The sequence below is a fragment of the Nelumbo nucifera genome, chromosome 3 (assembly GCF_055504915.1).
Source record: "Nelumbo nucifera cultivar China Antique chromosome 3, China Antique-T2T, whole genome shotgun sequence".
In the NCBI taxonomy this organism is placed as follows: domain Eukaryota; kingdom Viridiplantae; phylum Streptophyta; class Magnoliopsida; order Proteales; family Nelumbonaceae; genus Nelumbo; species Nelumbo nucifera.
In genome coordinates, this window is record NC_142651.1 from 81,147,814 (window position 1) to 81,173,152 (window position 25,339).

General features: G+C 39.8%; 1 protein-coding gene across 2 annotated transcripts in view; it reads right to left on the bottom strand.

The window, feature by feature from the left end:
• RH1 (RNA helicase 1) overlaps positions 1-25,089 on the bottom strand; it is a 67,402-nt gene extending 42,313 nt beyond the window's left edge. Inside the window, exons 1-4 of one of the 2 annotated variants that reach the window (XM_088901721.1) lie at positions 24,886-25,089; positions 24,570-24,804; positions 10,058-10,312; positions 6,742-6,893 (exon numbers count right to left, since the gene is read on the bottom strand). In XM_088901721.1, coding sequence (XP_088757847.1) covers positions 6,742-6,893; positions 10,058-10,312; positions 24,570-24,804; positions 24,886-24,998 — 755 coding nt within the window. In that variant the 5' untranslated portion in view covers positions 24,999-25,089. The remainder of the gene's footprint in view (positions 1-6,741; positions 6,894-10,057; positions 10,313-24,569; positions 24,805-24,885) is intronic. The other variant, XM_010246420.3, reaches the window with a different exon arrangement.
• Between the last annotated feature and the right edge of the window lie 250 nt (positions 25,090-25,339).

Genomic DNA, 25,339 nt, shown 5'->3' on the forward strand with positions numbered 1-25,339 from the left:
GAGGAGAGATAGCCTAGAAAGATATATTGAATAGACCAAGGATCTAACTTACCACGAAACGGAGATAAATCATGGACAAAGGCACAAGAACCAAACACTCTCATGGGAATGGAAAATAAAGGAGATTGAGAGAACAACAACTTATGAGGGGCCATGTAGTTCAATACTCTGGAAGGAACACGATTGATGACATAAGCAGCAACAAGTATAGCATCCATCCAAAATCTTCTTGGTGCATTCATGTGTAACATCATCCCTCATGCTACCTCAAGGAGGTGTCTATTCTTTCTTTCTGCAACACCATTTTGTTGCGGTGTTCTTGCACATGAGCTACTATGAATAGATCCATGAGAAGCAAAGAACTCATTGAGCTCACCATGGAAATATTACTTTGCATTATCGGATTGAAAGATCTGGATTTCAACAAGAAACTATGTAAACACCTTCCTCTGGAAGACTTTCACAATCTTTGGAACCTCGTCTCTGCCACGCATGGGAAATACCCATGTATAGCGGGAGAAGTCATCAATCAATGTGATTACCCACCCACAAAAGTTATAGTATTAGGCCCCTACACATCAGAATACACAATATGGAAAGGAAAACTTGATCTTTTATTACTTGAATGGAAAGTTGTTCTACATTGCTTGCTCAACTAACATGTTTGACACTGGAAATCTGACACTAAACATGACTTAAATAAAAAAGGAAACAATGACTTCACTATTTCAAAAAAAACATGACCTAACCGACTATGCCACAAAAAATTTTGACTCTTATTTGACTGACTATGACACCGAGAGATCAGCCTTGTTATCGAGAATGTAGAGGCGATCCACTAAGCTTCCTCTACCAATCGTCTTCCCAAAGGTTAGATCTTGAAAAACACATGAACCAAGAAAAAAGGGCACGCTGCAGTTTAAAGAGTTTGTGATACTACTAATGGAAAACAAATTGATGGGAAGTTGAGGAGGGACATGCAACACATTATTCAGGTTCAGTCCATGAGGAAGGGACATTCATCCCTGGCCTGCAATGGAGGGGAATGATCCATTTGTAAGCCTCATTTATCCCTTCCTGACAAAAGGTTATAAGTCTGAAAAATATTTGGTTTACCGGTCATGTGGCTAGAGGCCCCTAAGTCAATGATCCAACATCCAAGGGGAATCAATGGCAGTGGTGGCATGGAAGGCGGAGGCCGCATTACCTGATGTAGACGCAAATGAAGAAGTACCAATAACTAAACCGCCCATCTGTCACAAAGCCCTACCATATGATTCCAAATGATTATGGAAGGAGTTCATGATATCTTCCTTGGGGTCAACTAGTGAAGTGGTCCCGAGCAGTACAGCAGACTGAGTATCTTGGGTTGCCACATTTCGTGCATTATGTGCTGTATTAGGCTTCTTCTAACCCTACACTTTAACTTGTTCTTGATTCTTTACAGCCCACTTTGGCCTCCCATAGATCTCCCAGCATGTGTCACGTGAATGTCTTGAACGCCAGCAATGGGTACAAAAAACTTGTCCTTATCATCAACCTTCTTGAAGTCACTCTTCTTTCCCATATTGTTACCACCCATTGCAACTAATGCCACCTATTGCTCCCCCTCGTTGTAACCATTACACTCTGCCTACCTTCCTCAGATTGAACAAAGGCATACATCTCTTGAACTAAAGGCAACTCTTAACTACCTAAAATCTGAACTCTAAGAGGTTCATATACGGGGTTTAGTCCCAACAAGAAGGCAAAAACCTGTTGCTGAGAAACCAGCTTCGTATAGGCTTTAGCATCATCATCATGTTTCCATTCTAAAGCCTAATGGTGGTCCAACTCCTTCCATACTGAAGTAAGGGATGAGTAATAAGCTGACAAACTATGGTTCCCCTGTTCATAGGTTGAGGATTCAGCTTGCAACTAGTAAATCTTGGCATAGTGCATTTGCTCAGAATAAGTGGTTTTGGCCTGTTCCCATATTTCACTAGCAATATCTGCCCACATAAAGTTCTTCACATCAGGTTCCATGGCTACAAGAAGCCAAGACATCACCATACTGTTCTCTTGGTCCCACCTATCATAATCAGCAATCCCACTCTTGGATTCTTTCACCCTTCCATTTATGTAATCAGCTTTTCCCCTCGTTGTTACATAAAGTTTTACACCCTTAGCCCACTCCAGGTAGTTCAGGTCATTTAAAGGGGTAATTGGTACAGGAAACATCGTGTTTTCACCTCCCATACTAGTTGAACCATGGTTGATGTAAACCCCGGATGAGGTAGAATCATCATTTTCCATTTAGAGCAACACAAACTACAAAATAAAGCCCAATCTACAGATGCACACAACCAGTCCCCACTGAACCCGTACTTCTCACAGTCTTAGTCTGGGCACTAAACACCAAACCAATCACTGCTGAAATCCACAACAACAACAAGGCAGTCCAGGAACAATCAAACAGTCCAGAAAGAAAATAAGACACCACTGAATGTCACTGGCATCAATCAAACAGTCCAGAGATTTAAATCTCAGTCCCCATTGGGCTACACACTACACGCACCAACCAATCACAGCACATACCTGTGTCGAAGGGGATCACATACCCCTGTACAGAACCTGTTCGAAGGTGCAAATCCAAAGAACAAGCCTTCACAGCATTGGCCAAAGAAAAAACAGGGTCTTCACAGCATCGGCCCTCTCCTACTAGGGTTACCTTGGTGCTACGACCAAGGAAGAACCCAAAAGAAACAGAAACAGGTGGTTCTCAACAATCCTATTAGAGTTTCTTGCCTTCACTTGTCTAAAAAAATCAGAAAACTGGGTGGATGAGTGTGATTCAGAGGAGAAAAAAGACTCCTATCGCCTAGAGCCTTGCTCTGATACCATGTTTTCTTTCTACAAAAGAGTGAGGAGAGAGAGGAAAGAAGAGAAGAGAAGACGAGAAGGAAAAAAGTTTGAGAGTCAAAAAATGTTGCTGGCGGCGCCCAACTTCTCATTTAAAATAACACAACATAAAATAAAAGAAAGGAGATTACACTTATACCCCTGGTGGCACACCCTAATAATAATCTAATTAAAAGAAGAAAAGAACAAGCTGGCAGCATCCTCTGACAACAAACTAACAACAAAGATAAAGAATAACACTAACAACAGGCTTCTTTCTTCCCCATATGGACCAAAGCACAGCTGCCCTTACCACCTTCCACATACATCCTCCCCTCTTTTTATGCTTCCTTAGGAAATTTGAGATGAACAAATTCACTGCGCCTTGTGGTGCAGCCCATCTGCAACCAAAGAGAAAGCAGAAATATTCCCAAATATATGAAACAAAGGAGCAAAAAATGAGCTTGATCTCTCGGATTGGAGAATTGGATGACAAAGAACCTCAAAATATCTTAAATGAGGTTGATAGAGATTTGAGAAGACAGCTGAAGTAAGACCTCAAAGATGTGCTCTTGAGAAAGGAAATAAGAGGCAGAAATCAAGACAAATAAGACCTCAAAGATGTGCTCTTGAGAAAGGAAATAAGAGGCAGAAATCAAGACAAATATGGAATAAGGTGATGGAAATACTAGGTTCTTTCATGATTTGCCAAATGGAAGGAGGAAGAATTTTGTGACCAAACTAGAGGTAGAAGAGGAGGTGATTACCAATCAAAGATGAGATAGCCAGGATCTTTGTGGACCACTTCAAATCCATCTTTAGAATGCCCCTGAATGAGAAATCATTAGTGGAAGGGGTGGATTGGCCAAGATTGGTTGAGGAAAAGGCTAGGTGGCTAGGAAGGAATTTTGAGGAAGAAGACATTAAACAAACAGTATTTTTAATGGGCGGAGATAAAGCTCCAGGTCTAGATGGCTACACAATGGCTTTCTAAGAAGCTTGATGCTATCCACCCAAAAGGTTTTAGGCCGATTAGTTTGGTGACAAGTATTTATAAAATTCTGGCTAAAGTGCTCTCATTGAGGATTAAAGAAGTTACCCCCTCTATAATCAGCCAAGATAAAGGGGTGTTCATTCAAGGGCAACACATAACCGATCAAATCTTGATTGCTAATGAATGTGTGGAGGAGACGAAAAGGTCAGGGAAAAGAGGTTTTGTTTGTAAATTGGATCTCGAAAAGGCTATATACTTGGTGGATTGGCAGTTTCTTTTAGAAGTGTTGAAGAAATTTGGGTTTGGAGAGAGATGTTGTAGGTGGATGTTTGGGTGTGTTAGTACCTGCCATTACTCAATCTTGGTTAATGGAGTGGTGAAGGATTCCTTTCCAACTTGTCGAGGCGATAGGCAAGGGGACCCACTTTCACCTATCCTTTTTACCCCAGTAACTGATGTTCTCAATAGAATCATCACTAGGGCCAATAGGGAAGATATTATATGGGGTTAGAGTAGTCTTGATCTGGACAATCTGAGAAGAAAGGAGCGCTAGAATATTCCAAGAGAAGGAGAAGAATAGTCAGGACTTAAAGGATTGTGTTGAATAGGGCAATACATTGGTTAAAGACCATAGAACTATTCCATCAATTCTACTTTACAGATTTATGGAGAATTGGTCAGCAGTAACAAGGTGTTCATCCAATAAAGCTAGGACACTACAAGATGGACCCCACCGCATGAAGGCTCACTAAAGCTGAATTTTAATGGGAGCAGTCAAGGTAATCCAGGACACTTTGGATTGGGAGCGTGCTGAGAAACGAGCTTGGAGAGATTGTACTCCTCTACTCGGGTCCTTTGGGATTTGGGGATTAAGTCAGGACAGAATTACTAGCAACCCTACAAGGAGTGCAATTTGTAAATCAACTGGGTGTAGGGCAGCTACTGATTGAAGGGGAATCCAAGGTGGTGGTGGGGTGGTTGAAGAATCCCGAGGATATTATATGGTTCTACAAGAATGAAATCAAAAAATTTCAGTGGCTGGCAAGGAATATGTCTGTTCTTATACAATGGATGGGGAGATCAGCAAACACTTCGGCTAATGGTTTAGCTAAGCAAGGGCCAATTAGGGAATTCTTGTTTTGGGCTCAGCTGTAATGCCTATATTTTCTTCTTTCTTCTTTCTAATTTCCTTGTAATCGATTGGGAAAGGCTACAGCTCGCACCTCACCAAGGGCTGTTGTATGAGCTTAAAGCTTTCTATTAAGTTATGAAGTAATTTCTTTATTCATCAAAAAAAAAAAAAACCTTACAAACAAGACCAAAACAAAGCCATCCAGTAAAGGATCATATTTAAGGTCTGAATTGCTACAAATCCCCCAAGGATTAAAGATACCCTTTTCTATGGGGGGAATAATTTGTCAGTGGAAGTTGACTATTAAGTGGTTAGTGGCTAGTTTTTGTATATTCTTTGGGCCTTAAGATTCTCTAGTAGAGAAGCAAAGGAATTTTCAAGAAGCCTGAATTGATCATTCAGGTTGGTACCTAAGGCAGAAAATAGCATGTGGATTCTCTTGCAAGAAAAGGGATAACCAGGAGTTATCCGGTGTAGTTACACCGGTCTGGTGTAGTGATCTGGTGTAGTTGGGAACTTTTTTTTATCATCAACATAAAAATCAATTCATTAAATCAGAAAGAGATACAACAAGAAGTTGTGAAAAGAAACACCAATAGGGCTCTTTTTTTTTCTATATCAATAAACTGACAAAAACTGGTCAAAAAATATACCTATAGGAATTTCCCACAACTTTTATTTTCCCACTCGTTTTCCAAGTAATGAAATACAGCCTAAGGTATCTGACAAGTAAAAAAGTATATCTGCGATATGCCACCAGGATAGTCCAATCTCTTTAGCCCAAAAGATGTTCTTAATGGGAACCAACCACCTTGGAGCCGTAATAACAATTATCAAATAAATAAAGGAAACACTGCACAAACAGATTTCAACAAATATCAAATAAATGCCACCCTCTGATCAGGTGGCATTTGAAAAAAGGAAGGATCATGCGGAGGTGCCTAAGGGCTGCTGTTTGTTGGACATTGTGAGAAGAAAGGAATTCAAGGATCTTCTCAGATAGGGAAAGGAGTATTGAAACTGTAATAGAACTAATCCACTTAAGGGCAGCACAATGGTTAAAGACCTCAGATTTATTTACTGATTTTACTCTGGATGACTTGCTGAGAAAGTGGAAGGAGATTGCTAGTGCTGCTCAGATTAGAACTGGGACTAGTCCTTCTTGGACCCCTCCCCCTACGGGTTAATACAGTTGAACTTTGATGGCAGCAGTAGAGGGAACCTAGGTCAATCTGGTATTGGGGGAGTTTTCAGGGATGAGAAAGGGGTTACTTCAGCTATGTTTTCAGGCCCTATTGGGGTAGATGACTCCCTCAGAGCTGAGATCCTTGCGGTTCTAGAAGGAATCCGAAGGGCAAAGGAGTTGAATAAAAGGAGACTTGTGGTTGAAGGTGATTCGGAGGTGGTAGTAGGATGGTTAAAAGAGGATAAGGCGGGGTTGTGGAACTTTAGCGATGAAAAGAAAAATTACAAGTGGCTGGCAAAAGATATGGAAGTGAAGTACAGTTAGGTGAAGAGAACTGCTAACTCTTTTGCTGATGGGTTAGCTAAGAAAGGGGTGGCTCGGGAATCTTTATTTTGGGCTATGTTGTAATTCTACTTTATTGCTTTTTGGGGGGCTCTTGCCTAACCCGGGGAGCTAAGAAAGTACGTCTCCCCTTCCTTGTAATTAATTTTGTTTCATTTTGATGAACAGCTGTTGTTATTGATCAAAAAAAAAAGAGAGATTACTTACTTTCTCCTTATGGTTTGTAAGGAACCAAGTGTAGGAGTTACAGTTCTGGCACTAGGAAACAGGCCATCCTCATTCGAACAAGTTAGTTGAAGCACAGTAGGCAACCAGGATTGGTATGCCTCTCTTAGTAACCGGTCTGTTTCATCAACTACCTGAAAATTGTCAACCACATCATTTGCTGCTCCAAAAAAATTAAGAACATGTAAAATTTTTTTAACAGAGATTATAATTAACCTAAGATTAAGGCCTTCTATTGGGAGGTGGTACATGAAAAAATTAACATGTCATCATCTTCAAAAGAAAAGGTTCAATGAGTGTTATCTGTCTCAAATGGACCCTCCAAAATGGATTAAGCGTGTGTGTTGGAGACACATTGGACTCCAACATACACTCCATAAATTCTTGAAGGACACTTCCAATGCAATGTTTCTTTCTCCTAACAGCTAATCTACACAATGAATGCCATTTTCCCAATAAAATTTTAGCAAAGATAATCTTTTGGACCATTTTCTATAGGTCAAAAATGTTAAAATTCAACAAAATATAGACTATTTTGGTACCAGATGTATCTATGAGACCTTGTTTCTTTGTCTTGCCAAATCAGACCCCTGGAGATGAGTCAGATTCTGACTCTCATGTATGTGTCCATGCAACACTGTCTGTCAGACTAACTTTAACACACTAATCTCCTTTCTGCTTGTTTTTGGCTGCTAGTGAACTCCCCCTACCATATTTGGTAAGCTTATTCCAAACACTTTCTCTCCAACAAAGAAAAGGAGTAAAATCTTGTGGAGATGTACAAGGGCAGCTATCTTATGGATAGTTTGGAAAGAACGAAATGTGTGGATATTTAAAGACGAGACAAATTAAGGAAGAATTGATGAAAACTATTATGATGAGGGTGGCAAATTGGGTGAAATCTATGCCCATCTTTGATAACTTTATCTACTGGTGACATTATTAGCAACTGGCAAGCCATTGTTGCATCCTATTCCATTGATGTCTCCTATTCAACCTGTTTCAAATTGAATTTTGAGATTGCAGCTTAGGGAATTCTGGGATATCTGGGATCAAGGACTATTTAGGTGACATGATGGACCTACAATGGTTCTCTCCTTGTGCAGTGTTTTAAAAGCGCAAGGACCAATTTGCACCTGAGGCGCAAGGTGCAAGGTGAGGTGCACACCTTTTTAAGCAAGGCGCAAAATTACATAAAAAAAATCTACAAAAAAAAGTCAAAAAAATTCAAAAAAAATGCCAAAAAGTTTTAAATAAATGCAAGAAATTCAAAAAATATTAAACATAATGTTAATAAAAAATATAGACTTAAATTTTAAAATAAATGTTTTAAAAAACCTATTATCTAACATTAAAATACATAAACATAACATGTAAAGCGTATTCAAATGAAAATTTAAAAATAAAAGCAAACATATAAAGCATTTTCAAGCATGTAAAACCCACAATCTCTTTTTTTTCCTTAATTGCATTGCTTCAAGTAGCTAATGTGATGTAAAACAATATGGCATTATTGATTCTATGAGTCACCTTTGTACCACTCCCCTCGAGGCAAGCCCGAACAAGTATATGTTAGGGTCTGAAGTTCTTATTTCTCACATAAAAAATTATGATTTTATAACTTTCATTGCTTTTTAAGAAGATATTTTATTGCAATGAATGAATGAACAACATTAGCAAATAGGGGGTTCTCGGAGCTTCGGTGAGCGAGCGAAGTGAGCGAACCAAAGGGAGTTCATTCATTCATTCATTGCAATAAAATATCTTCTTAAAAACCAATGAAAGTTATAAAATAATTATTTTTTATGTGAGAAATAAGAATTTCAGACCCTAACATATACTTGTTCAGGCTTGCCTCGTGGGGAGTGGTCGGGGGTCGAAGGGCGGAGCCCCCAGCCCAGTCCTTAGACTCAAAAAAAAATAGCAAAAAGCGCAAAATTTTAAAAAGGTGCACGCCTGGGCTGAGGCGCAAGGCGCATCAAGCGCACCAGGCATGCGCCTTTTGAAAGGGTGCGCCTAGGACCTGGGCGAGGCGCATACCCCAAAATGCGCCTCGCCTGTGCACCTAAATCATTGTTCTTGGGTTCCATTGGAAATGGAGACTCTACGGTTAGAACTCGAGGCAGTTCTACAAGGACTAAAGACGTGTCAAAACCTCAATTACAGAAAAATTATGGTGGAAGGTGACTCCAGAGTAGTGGTGGACTGGTTTAGAAAAAATACATGGGAACTTGGAAATACAGATATATAATGAAATCAAAAAATTGGCAGATGATCTGGATGCAACATTCCATTTGACTCCTATATATGTGAAAAATATGGCTGATACCTTATCCAAACAAGGAGTAAGCAGGATGCAACCTATGAAAACTGGATACTTGTATATACCTAGTATGCCAATATCACATCCAATATTTATTGGATAATAAGATACTGCATGGACACTTCTAGATGTATGTTATAGCACTAACACTTTTAAAATACGTAAAATTGATATACTTTAACAAATTATACTATAAAATATTTCTACATGTTATAAATTTAATTAATTTTGGCAAGACATAAGTCTTGAGAAATGATATTTAGTTTCAAAAGCTAGATATAAACGCATGATATAAGCATATCACATGGTATACCCATACTCGTATCCATGTCCAGCATTTTAGGACATCAAGAGTTGTATCCCCATTTTTTTCATTTTTGAGAAAGGTAAAGCATATTGTACTCTTTCATCCTCTGAATTAATGTAAATTGGCAAATTTTGGTAGTCTTAGAATGCAAGTCACGTAGACATCTACACATAACTCATCATTTAAAAGCTTTGTCCCAACTACATGGGGTCGACTACATGAATCCTGTTTCACCATTACTATGTATATTTTATCAATATAAACATATATAGATGTATGTGGTTTTTTTATCAATATACACTGATAAGCATATGTCTTATGCATATAGTTATATTCATATAACTCATCTTGCATAAAACAAAACAGAAAATACTAAACCTAGCATGAGATTTCTCAGACACCAGACTTGCTACTTTGCTAGGAAAATGGGTGAAGTTCTAAAGTGAATTTTCAATAAGTTTCAAACAAAGCAAAGTAGCCTATTTGTTGGAACTACCATCAAAACTCCCATATATTGGACCAGCCATTAATAATTTGTATTTAATCTCAGGGATATCCACAATTAAGGTATTCATTATAAGCATAAATTATGTATTCAAATGAAATACATCATACTTCAGTTGAATGCAATAAATAGAAAGTCTTAGCAAGAGATTAAAGTTACTGACAAGATAAGAAAGATGCTCCAGAGTAAAACCCTTTGTTGTATTAATATGGTCCATCAGCCTTCCGGGGGTTGCAACCAAAATGTCTACATTAGTTTGGAACTCTACCCTAATCTCTTCTGGGTCATAACAGATGCCTGCCTCAAGCTTAGGTCTTTTGATAAGCTGTGAAATTTCATCAGCAATTGATGTTTGACCAACTGCCAAACCCACAGATAAACCCACTGCTGGTGCAATTGCAGAAAAGACTTCCTTAACCTGAACAGGAAAAAAGAAAAAGAAAGAATTAAAAAGGAGACTCGTAAGCAAAAAGTTCAAGAACACCCAGAAGGAAAGACATGGTATTCTTCACTTAACCTCTAATGGTCCTTTAACATGCAAAAATCTCCACTATTATCACTGGACAAATAAACTGTCCTGTCACAACTCTATCTAGAAATACCATTATTTATTCCAAGTTTTTTGTAGTTTCAACATTTATAAATAGCCAGGTTAGGATATTTAGCATAAAATAAAAGCAATTTGGAATTCTGTCACTTAAACTTAATAGCTCAATTATAGGCATAAGATCAATAAAGCAAACAAATTAAAATTTCATAAACATTAAAAAATCCCTTTTCTTTACAAGATATGGAAAATTTTCTATTCTGTATTTCAATTATGAATCTGAACAATCTCATCATCATCCATGCCTTATCCCAACTATATGGGGTCGGCTACATGAATCCTGTTTCATCAATCCGTTCTATTTAAAGCCATATCCACTGTTAAATTATTAGTGCTTAAATCATTCCTTACTACTTCTGCCCATGTCCTTTTTGGTATATCCCGAGCTCTTCTAGCCCCTTCAATGTGTAACAAATCACTTTTTCTAATCGATGCAGCTGGTGGTCTTCTATACACATGTCCAAACCATCTTAGTCTACTCTCCCATTTTATCACCTATTGGAGATTCTCTAAGGTTCCTACAGATAACTTCATTCCTAATCCTATACTTTCTAGTTTTTCCACTCATCCATCTTGGCATTAGCATTTCTGCCACATCCATTTTCTGGACATGTTATTTCTTGGCTGTCCAACACTCTGTGCTCCATACAACAGCTGGCTCACAACTGTTTTATAGAATTTTCCTTTTAATCTAAGTGGCATTTGCATTTCACAAAAAAGTCCATATGCACCCCTCCATTTCTCCCATCATGCTCTAATTCTTTGGGTAAAATCCTCCTCAATCTCTCTCTTGTTATGAATTATCTTCTGGTCTTGAATCTGAAGTATCTATATTTACACTCCTATTACTACTAAATTTACATGTCATATTTTTTTGTCCTATTTATTTCAAAACCTCTTGTTTCTAAGGCACTTGTCCATAAGCTTAATTTTGCATTTAATCCTTCAATAGTTTCATCAATTAAAACAATGTCAACAACAAACAGCATGCACCATAGAACTTCCTCCTGAATATGTTTTGTCAATTCATTTATGATTACTACAAATAGATAAGGATTAAGTGTTGAACCTTGGTGAAGACCCATAGTAACTGTAAAATTTGAAGTCTCTCCCACCAATATTCTAACAATGGTTGTTGCCCCCCATACATATCCTTAATTAGGTCTATATATCTATCTTGAACCATTTTCTTTTCCAAGACCCACCATATCATCTCTCTAGGAACTCTATCATATGCCTTTTCTAGATCAATGAACATCGTATGAAGATCTTTCTTCTTTTTTTTGATAAATGAGTGAAAATTTTTTATGAGTAATAATGCAATTTTATTAAAACAGAAATTGCTTCAGAATTACAGCCTCATACAAGATCCCATAGAGAGGCGTGAGCTGCAGCCTCTCATGACAATAATACAAAGAAGTTAGGAAAAGTTTACTGGAATCACAACTGAACCCAAAACAATTCTTCCCTGTTTGCCCCTTGCTTGGCTAACACATCAGCCAAAGCGTTTGCTGATCGCCCCACCCACTGAATAGACACTGACATATTCCTTGTCAGCCATTTAATCTTCTTAACTTCGTTCTTATAGCACCAAACAGTCTCATCAGGTTTCCTTAGCCAGCCCACCACCACCTTTGAGTCACCCTCAATAATTAGTCGTTGTACCCCCATTTGGTTTGCAAACTCTACCCATTGTACAGCAGCTAGAATTTCTGCCCTAACAGAGTCACCAAGTCCCAAAGGACCTGGATTACCCAAGCTGCTACCATCGAAATTCAGTTTCAGTGAGCCGTCAGCCGGACACCATCTTGAGACTACCCTGTTCTTGATGGAAGAGTACCTCACTATTGGAACAAAGTTCTCCAGAAGTCATTAAAGGAGAACTGATAGAACATGTCTAAAGTCTTCAACCATTGTATTGCCCTATTCATTAGTCTTTTAGTTGCTGATTATTACTTTCCTTCTCTTGAAATATTCTATCATTCCTTTCTTCCCATATTGTCCAAATCAAGGCTGCTCTCGCACATCTCGACATTGATCTTCCTCTTTTTGTAGGCCAGTTGAAGGTAAATTTATCAAAAAAAAAAGATCAACCGTACTTCTGCTGGCAAGCTCCAATTACACCCAAACAAAGAGAGAAGCCAAACCCACAATTCTGTAGAGAGTGGACAGGAAATGAATAGATGGTAACAGTCCTCCCCATGAGCTCTACAGAGGGTACACCAGTTGGGACTGGGAGAAATACAAAGGAGGAGTCTTCTCTTTTGTAGGTTTTCGAAAGTGTTTACTTTCTCATAGTACACTTCCCAGCAGAAGGCCATAACCTTTGGGGAATTGGCGTGAACCAAATTTCCTTCGAGGGAAAACCTGTTGAATAAGAGATGGACAAGGACTTAAAGAATGAGGCACAAGTAAACATCCCTTTGGGACTAGGGACCCACACACCCTTTTGTCTGGTTTGGAAGGATCTAGACAAATTTGATTTAGTAAGCCAAGCAAATGAGATAAATAATCAATTTCAGCATTCCTTAACCCCCTACAAAACAAAATCCCAATTTGGCTGCAAGGGTGTTCCTGAAGATGGACCCTTCCTCAATTTTTCCGTTTTCTGACTACCCTCGTCATTCCCCACGGTAAAGGTTTGTGCATTTTCCCCAAACTTCTGTACTTCCTTGGAATTTGGGTCAACCCTCTCAATGAAGGGGAACATAGCCTGCACAGCTTCGGTGCAATGACCTTGTCGCTACAGCCATCCCTTCGGTCTTCAACTTCAGAAACTTCGTCTAAGAACAGAACTTCCATATGAAGACTTTCAACCTCTAGAAGATTGTCGTTGCCTTTCAAAGCCACACTTCCCAAACTTACCATATCATCACCATCAGAATCTTCACAGCTAGTCTTCATCTGAACAAGCATCAACCTCTAGATTTTTTAGATCACTTCACTTATAACTAGGGGTGGCAACGAGCCGAGCTTTTCACGAGCTGCTCGAGCTCGGCTCGTGAAAAGCTCAAATCGGCTCGATTTCAACCGAGCTCGAGCTCGAGCTTGAGACCAATTCAGTGGCTCGATTATTAAACGAGTCGAGCTCGAGCCTATTAGAGCTCGGCTCATGAGGCTCGCGAACCGGCTCGAATATATATATATATATAGAAAATAATATATTTGATATTTAATATATGTTATATATAATAATTATATAATAAAATTATAGAAAATAATATATATAATAAAAATATTATAATTATTAATTATTATAATTCTTAAATTTAAAATAAAAAATTATATATAATTTTTATTTTTATAAAATATTTTTTCTCAAAATCGAGTCGAGCTTATGAACTTTTGACTCAAGCCGAGCTCGAGCTCGAGCTCAAGGTTCTAGCTCGAACCGAGCTCGAGCTCGAGCCTTGTAGAACAGTCTTGAGCCCGGTACTATTCGGCTCGACTCGGCTCAAATCCACCCCTACTTATAACACCTTGGATTGCACCTATCTGGGGTGGAGGGAATCCACTGTAGAGAGCATCAGGACTGAGAGTTGCCGCCTAGCTTACATAACAAAGAGTGATTGCTCAATGGGGAAGAAGGTAGACAATTACTATTGTCTAGCAACTAGTCATCCCTCTCAATCAGTGTTTAAAAAGTGCAAGGTACAAAAAAGGCACAGGGACCAACTTGCACCTGAGGTGCAAGGCGAGGTGTGTGCCATTTTGAAGCAAGTCGCAAAAATACAAAAAATTCTAAAAATCAAAAAAATCAAAAAATGTTGAGAAATCAAAAAACAATATATTAAACATAATATTAATAAAAATATAAACTTAAATTTTAAAATAAATGTTTTGAAAAACCTATTATCTAAAATTAAAATACATAAACATAACATGTAAAGCATATTCAAATGAGAATTTAAAAATAAAATCAAACATATAAAACGTTTTCAAGCATGTAAAACCCACAATCTCTTTTCTTCCTCAATTAAATTATTTCAAATAGCTAATGTGATGTAAAACATATTACATTCCTGATTCTACAAGTCACCTTTGTGCCGTCCCTCGAGGCAAGCCCAAACAAGTCCATGTTAGGGTCATAAATTCTTAATTCTCATATAAGATGATTTTATAATTTTAATTGCTTTTAAGAAGATACTTTATAAAGACGAATGAATGAACAACATTAGAAAATAAAGGGTTCTCAAAGCCTAATATGCACTTGTTTGGGCTTTTCTCGAGGGGCATGGCATGGGGGTCCGGGGACGATGCCCCCGGCCAAGCCACTAGGTTCATAAAAAAGTAAAAAAGCATCAAATTTTCAAAAAGTGCACTCCTGGGCTAAGGTGCAAGGCGCATCAAGCGTGCGCCTTTTAAAAGGGTTGCGCCTAGGACCTAGGCGAGGTGCATACACTGAAATGCGCTTCACCTGTGCGCCTAAGCATGCCTTTTAAATCACTGCTCTCGATCACATGGGCGGTCACGTGACTACTTAGTAGGTTAGTCCAGTAGAAATGGGTTAGACCTTGGGCTTTAAAATTTTAACTGGATTGTCGGAGGGATTTAAATGGGCTGAATTTTCGGCCCACCTATATTGGCCTCCACGCTTTAAATGGGCCTACTCCCCTGTGGAATTTTATTAATCATAGAAAAAGTGTACAATCAACCTAAGAGGAGGAACGAGATGTTACCTCCCCTTGGAATTGAGCACTAAGCAAACAATCACACACTAGTCTGAATTACAATTATAAGGTAGCCCAAAACAGATTCCCTTGATACCCCTTGTTTAGCCAAAGAGTCAGTCATGGCATTTGTCGATCTGCTGACCACTGAAACCTAACTTCCATATTTCTTGTCAGCTTAACTTTCTTCAAAAGATCCCTGTAACCCCAAAAGACTGTTTCTGAATTTGTCAGCCAACCCACTACCACCGGTCCCCCTCAACTATCAAGTTTTCTACTCCAAGTTGATTAGCAACCTATATACCTTGTATCGCTACTAGTATCTCAGCCCTTGTAGAATCGCCAACACCCAATGGTCCTGAGAATAAAGAAGGGATGTTGTTGTCCTTATCTCTCTGAACTTTTCTATCAATCGTCTCGAAAAGAAATATAGTTTCCATGGTTATCTCCTTGGAAATAAATCCAAATTGATTCTTTGATATACTTTTTTTATGAATAAAGAAAATTTTTATTACTTCATAACTTAATAGAAAGCTTTAAGCTCATACAACAACCCTAGGTGAGACGCGAGTTGTAGCCTCTCCCAATTGATTACAAGGAAATTAGAAAGAAGAAAGAAGAAAATATAAGCATTACAACTGAGCCCAAAACAAGAATTCCCTAATTGCCCCTTGCTTAGCTAAACCATCAGCCAAAGTGTTTGTTGATCTCCCAACCCATTGTATAAGAACAGAAATATTCCTTGTCAGTAGACTTGTTCATGGGCCGGGTAGCCCAATGCCCCAGCCCGGTCCGGCCCACACTCCGGTCGGGCTTGGTCATGTAATTAGGCCCACAGGCCTGACCTTGGGCCCAACACAATAAGCCCGACTGTGTTACGGGCCGAGCTCGGGATTTGTCAAAAAAGCCCAGCCCGAGCCCAACTCAGCATTATATATATTTTATAAAATACATAAATGTATTTTATATATTATATAAAATATATAAATAATATAATATTTATTGAAATATATATATTTATAATTTAATATATACATTTTTTTATTTTTTTCTTTATAATTTCTCTCTCTCTCTCTATTCAGTCGCTTCAGCAGTAGTAACAACATAGGATAAATTTTGGGCTCGGGCCCAGGCCCGGGCTTCGGGCTTTTTAAGAGGGTCGGGCTCGGGCCCAAGTTATAGGCTCGATGGTCGGGCAGGCTCGGGCTCGGGCCTTAGAAAAATCTGTTAATACAGAGTGAAAGCCCGGCCCAGCCCGGCCCAGCCTGGCCCATGAACAAGTCTACTTGTCAACCACTGAAATTTTTTTATTTCATTCTTCTTGTGCCATATAGATTCTTCAACCACCCACCACCACCTTGGAGTCCCCTTCAATCAGTAGCTTCCCTACACCCAGTTGATTTGCAAATTGCACTCCTTGTAGGCTTGCTAGTAATTCTGCCTTGACTGAACCCCCGAATCCCAAAGGGCCTGAGTAAAGGAGTACATTCTCTCCAAACTCGTTTCTCAGCACGCTCCCCATCCAGAGCGTCCTGGATTACCTTGATTGCTCCCATCAAAAGTCGGCTTCAGTGAGCCTTCATGCAGTGGGATCTATCTTGTAGTGCCCTAGCCTTACTGGATGAACACGTTGCTACTGCTAACCAATTTCTCCATAAATCTGTAAAGGAGAATTGATGGAATAGTTCCATGGCCTTTAACCAATGTATTGATTCAACACACAATCAATACTGACTATTCTTCTCTTTCTCTTGGAATATTCTATCATTTCTTTCTTCCCAGACTGTCCATATCAAGGCTGCTCCACATCTTCACATAATTTTTCCTCTTTTTTGGCAAAATGAATGTAGAGGGGTTAAAAATCATGCTTACTTCTGCTGGAAAATTCCACATGCACCCAAAAGATTATAGGCCTATTAGTCTGGTGACAAGCATCTATAAAATTCTGGCTAAAGTGCTTTCTTTGAGGATCAAAACAGTTCTCCCTTCTATCATTAGTGAAACTCGGGGGGCCTTCATTCAAGGGCAACAAATAACAAATCAGATCCTAATTGCGAATGAGTGTGTGGAGGAAATGAAAAGGTCTAGGCAAAGAGGTTTTATTTGTAAATTGGATCTTGAAAAGGCCTATGACTTGGTGGACTAGGAGTTTTTATTAGAGGTGATCAGAAACTGTAGATTTGGGGACAAGTGGTGTAGCTGGATATTTGGGTGTATCAGTACATGTCACTACTCTATTCTGGTAAATGGTGTGGTGAGGGGCTTTTTTCCAGCTTGCAGGGGTGTCAAGCAAGGGGATCCACTCTCACCCTTCCTTTTTACCTTATTAGCTGATGTGATTAGTAGGATCATTATTAAGGCCGATAGAGAAGATGCCATTAGGGGTTGGAGAATAGGGAGACACCAAATCCCAGTCACCCACCTTCAGTTTGCAGATGACTTAATGATCTTTTGTGAAGGAGGTTTTAGCGAGAAGGTAGCAAACCTAAAGAAGCTAATCAAAGGATTTGAAAGGGTTTCTAATCTGAAAATAAATTTGGAAAAGAGTTGCATAACAAGTATAAACTTTGAGGATGGGGAGATTGAGGTTATAGTAGAATGTCTTGAGTGTTCCATCTCTTCTTGGCCTATGTCCTAATTAGGGCTTCCATTAGAGGCAAATCCTAGGGAGAGCAGATTTTGGACCCTAGTGCTAGAAAAGTTTGAGAAGAGATTAGCCTCATGGAAGAAGAATTATATCTCTTTAAGAGGGAGAATTACCTTAATAAGAGCTACTTTGGCTAACTTACCTACTTACTTTTTGTCTGTCTTTAGGTTACCAACTAGAAAGCTAGAGAATTTGAAGAGAGACTTCCTGTGGGAGCCGGGACAAGAAAAAAATGATCATTTGGTTAATTGGGAAATTGTTTGCAAAAGTAAAGAAGAGGGGGGTTTGGGACTTGGGAGGGTGATTGAAAAAAATCAAGCTCTGTTAGGGAAATGATTGTGGCGATGGCCATTGGAAAGTGAGAGGTTGTGGCATGAGGTGGTGGGAAGCATTCATGGGAGTTCAGAGAATGGATGGGATGTTCGTGTATCAAGGCAAGCTAACCTAGCAGCACCTTGGAAGGCCAATCACAACACCCTTCCTCAATTCTCGATTTTATCAGGTATGAAGTTTGTTTTGACAATGATGCTTGCTTTTGGAAGGATATCTGGGTAGGAGACACCCCTTTAAAGGACCTTTTTACCTTTGTTATTTTCCCTTTTTCCCTTTAGGAAGTTGAAAGAATTTAATTCTGCTCTTCTCAGTAAATGGTTATGGAGATTTGCTTCGGAGAGGAATGCATGGTGGAGAAGTCTTATTGCAGCAAAGTATGGAGTGGTATGGGGTGATTGGAGAACACTAGATCCCAATCAAATTGGGGGTAAATCTCTTTGGGCAGGCATCTCAAAGTACATCAATCTCTTTCTGAATGGGATCAAGTTTAAGGTCGGTAAGAGGGACAGAATCAAGTTTTGGAAGGATCCCTGGTGTGTGGAGGGTCCCTTGGCTGAAGCTTTTCCTCGTCTGTTCCAAATTGCTGTGAATCAAGACTCTTTTGTTGGTGATAACATTTGCATTTCTGGTGATTCAATCATCTGGACTCCTCTATGTAGGAGGAATTTGTTGGATTGGGAAGTGGAAGAGTACGTGGATCTGTTTGGGCTGCTTTAAAATCAGAGGATCGACTTGAGTTTGGAAGATGAATGGTCTTGGAAGTGGAATGCAGATGGTAGCTTCTCTGTGAAATCCCTTTTTCTTAAGGTGTGCAGTTCAGGTCAGGAGAACTTCCCTGCTAGGCAGATTTGGAACCCATCCAGCCCCTCCAAGATTTACTTCCTAGTCTGGACAATGGCTCTTGACAAATGTTTGACTAGGGCTAACTTGGTGCGAAGGGGTATTCAGATTTTGGACCCCTCCTGTGTTCTATGTGGTAACTGTGTAGAATCTACAGAGCAATTGTGCATCCACTGCCCGGTCTCCTCCTCAATCTGGGGACATTTTTTCAAGAAGTTGGAGATTAGCTGGTCTATGCCAAGATCTGTGAAGGAGCTACTAATGTGTTGGAGAATGGAGGGTCTCAGTAAGAAAGGAAAGATTGTTTGGAATACCATTCCGCAAGCTGTTCTTTGGTCCATTTGGACTGAAAGAAATAACAGAATTTTCTGTGGTCACCTCAGAAGCTCAAAAGAAGTTGTGCAGAAAGCGGTGGGCAAGATTTGTTCCTGGGTGTCGATGAATGAGGAATTTAAAAATCAGAATGTATCTCAGTTGTTTTGCACAAAATCATGGATGAGATTGTAATCTGTTTTGGGCCCAGGCAGATCTAGTGGTATGGGCCTTGTTGTATTCTTGTTTGATTGAATAAAATACTTTACCTTTTTCAAAAAAATAAAATAAAAAAGAGGTAATCTCAAAATTTGTTTCACCATTGGGAACACCCTTGGCTCCTAATTGGGATTTTGGGTTTCGTAGGGGACTAAGGGATGATGAAATTGAATCTCTCTCTGACTTGCTATGTTGCCTTAATCAGGTTTGCTTGGATCCCTCCAAGCCAGATAAAAGGGTGTGGGCTCCTAGACCCAAAGGAACCTTTACTTGTGCTTCTTACTTCAAGTCCATCTCTCAACATTCTACTCAACAACCCTTTCCGTCAAAGGAAATTTGGTGTAGGCCAGTTCCCCCAAAGATTATGGCATTTTGTTGGGAAGTATTCTATGGGAAAGTAAACACTCTAGATAACCTACAAAAGAGAACACCTTTCCTCTGCATTTCTCCCAATTGGTGTATCCCTGTACACTTTTCCTCTGCATTTCTCCCAATTGGTGTATCCCTGTAGAGCTCACGGGGATGATTGTTACCATCTACTAATATCATGTCCTTTTTCTGAAGACCTTTGGGCTTGGCTACTGTCGTAGTTTGGGAGTAGTTGGAATCTACCAACAAAAGTCCGCATGATCTTTAACCATTCTATTTTCTCTTGGCCTACAAATAGAGGGAAACTTATGTGGAGATGTGCTCACACTGCCCTGATTTGGACTCTTTGGGAAGAAAGGAATGCTAGAATTTTTCAAGAAAAGGAAAAGAGCAGCCAGGAATTGAAAGATTGTGTGTTGCATAGGACAATACTTTGGCTGAAGACTTTGGAAATCTTTCATCAATTCTCTTTTAATGACCTTTAGAGAAACTGGTCAACAGTAGCAAGGTGTTCACCCTTAAAGGACAAGTTAATTACGAGTTGGTCTCCTCCATCTGAAGGCTCACTGAAGCTGAACTTTGATGGAAGTAGCATGGGTAATCCAGGATTATCCGGAATGAGGGGTGTATTGAGAAATGAGAAGGGAGAAATTGTGTTGCTCTACTCGGGTCCTTTAGGAGTCGGAGACTCTATCAGGGCAGAGCTACTAGCTATTGTACAAAGGGTGCAATTTGCAAACCAGCTGGGATAAATATGTTGGTCTCTTTACAGTGGATGGGGAGATCAGCAAATACTTAGTCCAATGTGTTATCCAAGCAAGGGGTAAATAGGGAAGAATTGTTTTGGGCTCAGCTATGATTCTTGTATTTCTTTCCTAGTTTACTTGTAAGATTCAAGGAGGGGCTGCAGCTCGCACCTCTCCCTAGGATGTTGTATGAATTCACAACTCTAAATCAGCTTTTGAATTAATAAAATTTACTATTATTCATCAAAAAAACGGAAAAATACGGACAGGCCCAATGCAGATTTCTGATTTCCACTGCAGAGTTATAAACATTCAAAATGTCAACAACCCACACTCTATGCACCAACGCCACCCATGAATTGGCATCAATTCCGAGCTGGCACCTACCCCAACAGTACTTTGGGCCTACAAATTCTAACCCTGGGCTGAACCGTCATTCTCCCAAAAAAAAGATCAAGAGTACAATGGTTAAGAGAGGGAGACAACAATACAACTTTTTCCACAAGGTGGCAAGCACTAGAAGGAGACTTAATACCATCAATCAAATCAACATTGGGGAGAATCACTACAAAGGTGACAAGGAAGTCGCAGAGGCTATTGTGAAATTCTACAAAGAGCTCTTTTCAACAAAAGAATTGGAAAAACTCAGCTTGGATGGTTTGGAATTCCCCCAGATTTCTAATCATAGAAGCTCCATTTACTGAAGAGGAAATTTGGCAGGCTATAAATGACCTATTTGGAGACAAAGCTCCGGGACCAGATGGATTCCCAATTGAATTTTACAAGAAATGATGGCCCTTCCTTAAACTTGATGTGATAGCAGTGTTTTCAGAATTTCACTCATCAGCTGAAATAATGGATGTAGTGAAAGCCACCTTTGTGACCCTTGCCCCCAAGAAAAATGGTGTGGAGGACCTGAAAGATTATAGACCGATAAGCCTAATCAGCAGCATATACAAACTGATAGCCAAGGTATTAGCCAACAGATTGAGGCTCACCCTCTCTCAGTTAATATCCCCTCTCGAGGGGCATTTGTGGATGGTAGACAGATCCTAGATGGGGCTCTAATTGCAAATGAATGTATTGATTCTAGAATCAAATCAGGTATTCCAGGGGTAATTTGTAAACTGGACTTAGAGAAGGCGTACGACCATGTACATTGGGACTTTGTGGAGTATTTTCTTAGAAGAATGGGCTACAACGCTAAATGGAGAGCTTGGGTTAGAAGCTGTATGAAGGTGGCTAAAATATCAATTTTGGTAAATGGAAGACTGAGAGGCTTCTTCCCCGTGAGTAGAAGTTTACGACAAGGGGATCCCCTATCCCCCTTTTTATTCATTCTGGTGGTAGAAGCCTTAAGTAGAATGGTCGAAAGGGCAGTGCCAGGAAGCCACTTGGAAGGTTTTACAATCTCGGAGAGTAGTAATCAAATTACTCTCCTACAACTTGCAGATGACTCTAATTTTCTCAAGGGCTAGCTGTAGAGACCTGTATTTCCTAAGATGCCTACTGATTTGCTTTGAAGCAGTGTCTGGGTTGAAAGTCAATTTGCAAAAACAAAAAGACAACCATCATTCCAGTTGGTGAAGTCCCACACATTTCTGAATTAGCTGTTGTTCTGGGCTGTGGAATAGCTCAGCTGCCTTCAAAATTTGTTGGGCTTCCCCATGGAGCTCACTATAAGGCAAAAGAGATCTGGGATCCAATCATTGAAAGAATTAATCATAAGTTGGCTAGCTGGAAAAAGGTGTATTTATCAAAAGGAGGAAGAATCACGATGATCAAGAGTGTTCTATCAAGTCTGCCCACGTATGTCATGCCCATTTATAAGGCTCCAACATCAGTGACTAATTGCATTGAGAGGTTAAAGAGAGATTTTCTCTGGGGTGATTCAGAATAAAAGAGAAAACTTCACTTGGTGGCGTGGTCCGAAGTAATGTAAACCCAAGAAGAAAGGTGGTTTAGGTATCAAACCTTTCTCTCAAACAAATACAGCCTTGTTAACCAAGTGGCTTTGGATATTTGCCACAGAAAGGAATTAGCTATGGAAAACTGTTGTCAAGGACAAATACGAGGAAGCCTCTTTAGGTAGAGGTGTAAATCGGGTCGTGCCGCCCGCGCCGTGCCAGACCCAGCACGATCATGCGGGCCGTGCTAGGCCTGGGGTTTTAGGTCCACGGGCCCGCACGGCACGACTGAGCGAGCTGTGCCGCCCGCGGCCTGCGGGCCAGCACGGCCCACATATATATTTTATACATATTTTATATATATTTATATATTATATATTTATATAATATTATATAAATTATAATTATATTATAATATACTAATAAAATAAATAATTTTTAAAATTTTATTATACTAATTTATTTAACTATTTTATATATATGCAATTGTATACACAAAATTCATATAAAAATAAAATTTTAAGCTTTTTATCATTTTTTTAAATAAATAGCTTTGGCCCAATGCACGGCTCGACCTGGCCCAAGGCTCGGCCCACGGGCCAGCCCGGCCCACGACACGGCATTGCATGGCACAGGCCTGGGCCTGGGCCTGGGCCGTGGGCCGTGCTGGGCCGACCCCCAAATTTTTCACTGGGGAGGGTGGCACGGCCCGCGGGCTAGCACGACACGGCGCGCACTTTGCACGGGCCACCCACGAGCTGTGTCGTGCCAACCCGGCATGGCCCACTTTACACAATTACACCTCTATCATTAGGGTGGGAATCTGGAAGTTCCAATGTGCCCACTTTACACAATTACACCTCTATCTTTAGGGTGGGAATCTGGAAGTCCCAATGCTCCCTATGGGACTAGTATTTGGAGAAGTATCATGCAGAATAGAGATGAGTTTTTCAAACACATATTTTTCGAACTTGGGTCAGGTGAAAGAATTTGTTTCTAGAAGGATAACTGGTGTAGCAGTAACCCCCTCAGCTTGGAATTCCCCTCTATCTTCAAGCTGGCAGTCAACAAAGGAGCAAGGGTGTGTGACTATCTTGAATATTCTAATAACCATCCAATCTGGGTACCAAGGCTTAGGAGGGAAGTTAACGATTGGGAGATGGAATCCCTTTTAGGCCTGTTGACTACATTGGTCAAAGCCAAGGCTAATCCTTTGGAGACAGACAAAATCAGATGGAAGAAAGAAAATTCAGGGACCTTCACTGTGAAGTCAATGCTAAAAACTTCACTATCAACTGAAGAACCTAACCCTCCTTGGATATGGATGTGGAAAACATCAACTCCATAAAAAGTGCAGTTTTTTATGTGAGTGGATATAAAAGAAAAAAAAAAAATCCCCACTTTGGATGTTCTGAGTGGAAAGGGCATGATTGTGGTGAACCGCTGCTGCTTGTGTGAAGCAGATGAGGAGACTGTGAACCACTTGCTAATTCTTTGCAGCTTCTTTCACAAAATTGGACCCATGTTCTAAAGTTGTTTGGCCTGAATTGGGTCACACCTCCGGATCTGGCTTCCCTTATGGCTCGTTGGCAATCTCAGGCCTTTTCTAAAAAAAGGAAAAGTGTTATGGAAAGCAATACCGTTGGTGGTTAGTTGGTGTCTATGGAAAGAAAGAAACATCCACATTTTTTAAGATAGGGCCAATCCCCCTGAGAAAGTATGTGCAATGGTGGAGAGAACTCTGATGAAATGGGCTTCCATCAACAGCCTATTTAAGGGATGCAACTTTTAAGGTTTTCGTAGAACAATGGAACTCGATAATATGGGATGAAAATTATGTATTGTAGAAGGAGCCTTTTGGCTATTCTCTGTGTTGCTGTTTGAGGAAATCTCTCCCTCAACAGCTTCTCTTTCTGTATATTATTAATATACATTTCACCATTTCTCAAAAAGCAATCTAAGTACCTAAAATAGAAGACAAAGTAAATATGAAATAATAAATTACAATAAGAATTGAATATGAACCTGCAAGGCCAAATCACGAGTGGGCAGCACCACCAAAGCACGTAAGCATTTTACTGTACGAGCAGAGAGCATCTGGACTATAGGCAAAGCATAAGCAAGAGTCTTTCCACTTCCCGTCGGTGAATTTATACAAAGGTCTCGCTCAAAAGCACCAGGTCCTATCGTCTCTTGCCAAACTGCGACCTGGACTGGGAAAAGTGAACTAACACCCATTTTCAGCAAGGCCTCCTCAAGCCTGAAGAAACAAACACATACACAAATCATAGCATCAGAGGGATTGCTGACCTGAGACTGGTGTAATGAGTAAACAAAATACCTGGGATCGAGACATGGCAGGAGGTTCAGAGGGCATTCTTCAAAGAGACTGACGTCGATAGGGCTTCTCATCCATGGCAAAACCGGCACCGATTTCTGTTTCGAGTTCTCCATTCTCTTCAAAATTCTGAAGCTCTGACGGTTTGCGTCTTTGCGAGGGTTTATGAGGTTTTTACGGCTAGGGGGTGATTATGGGCCGGGGCCAGGACCTGGCCGGGGATATCACCTATATTATAATATTAAGCGCTGTAGCCCGGGCCCGGTCTATGACATTAGTATGGATTCGACTTTAAAGTTTAAAGTATAAATTGGGGTCCGAATCCGATCGGATCATATTCACATATGATGATTCGAATCTGAATCCATTAAGAAAAATTGGATATCCTAATTTAATCAAATTTAAATAGACAAAACTTTTTACAAAAAATTAATAAAATTTAATAAATTTAGAAAAG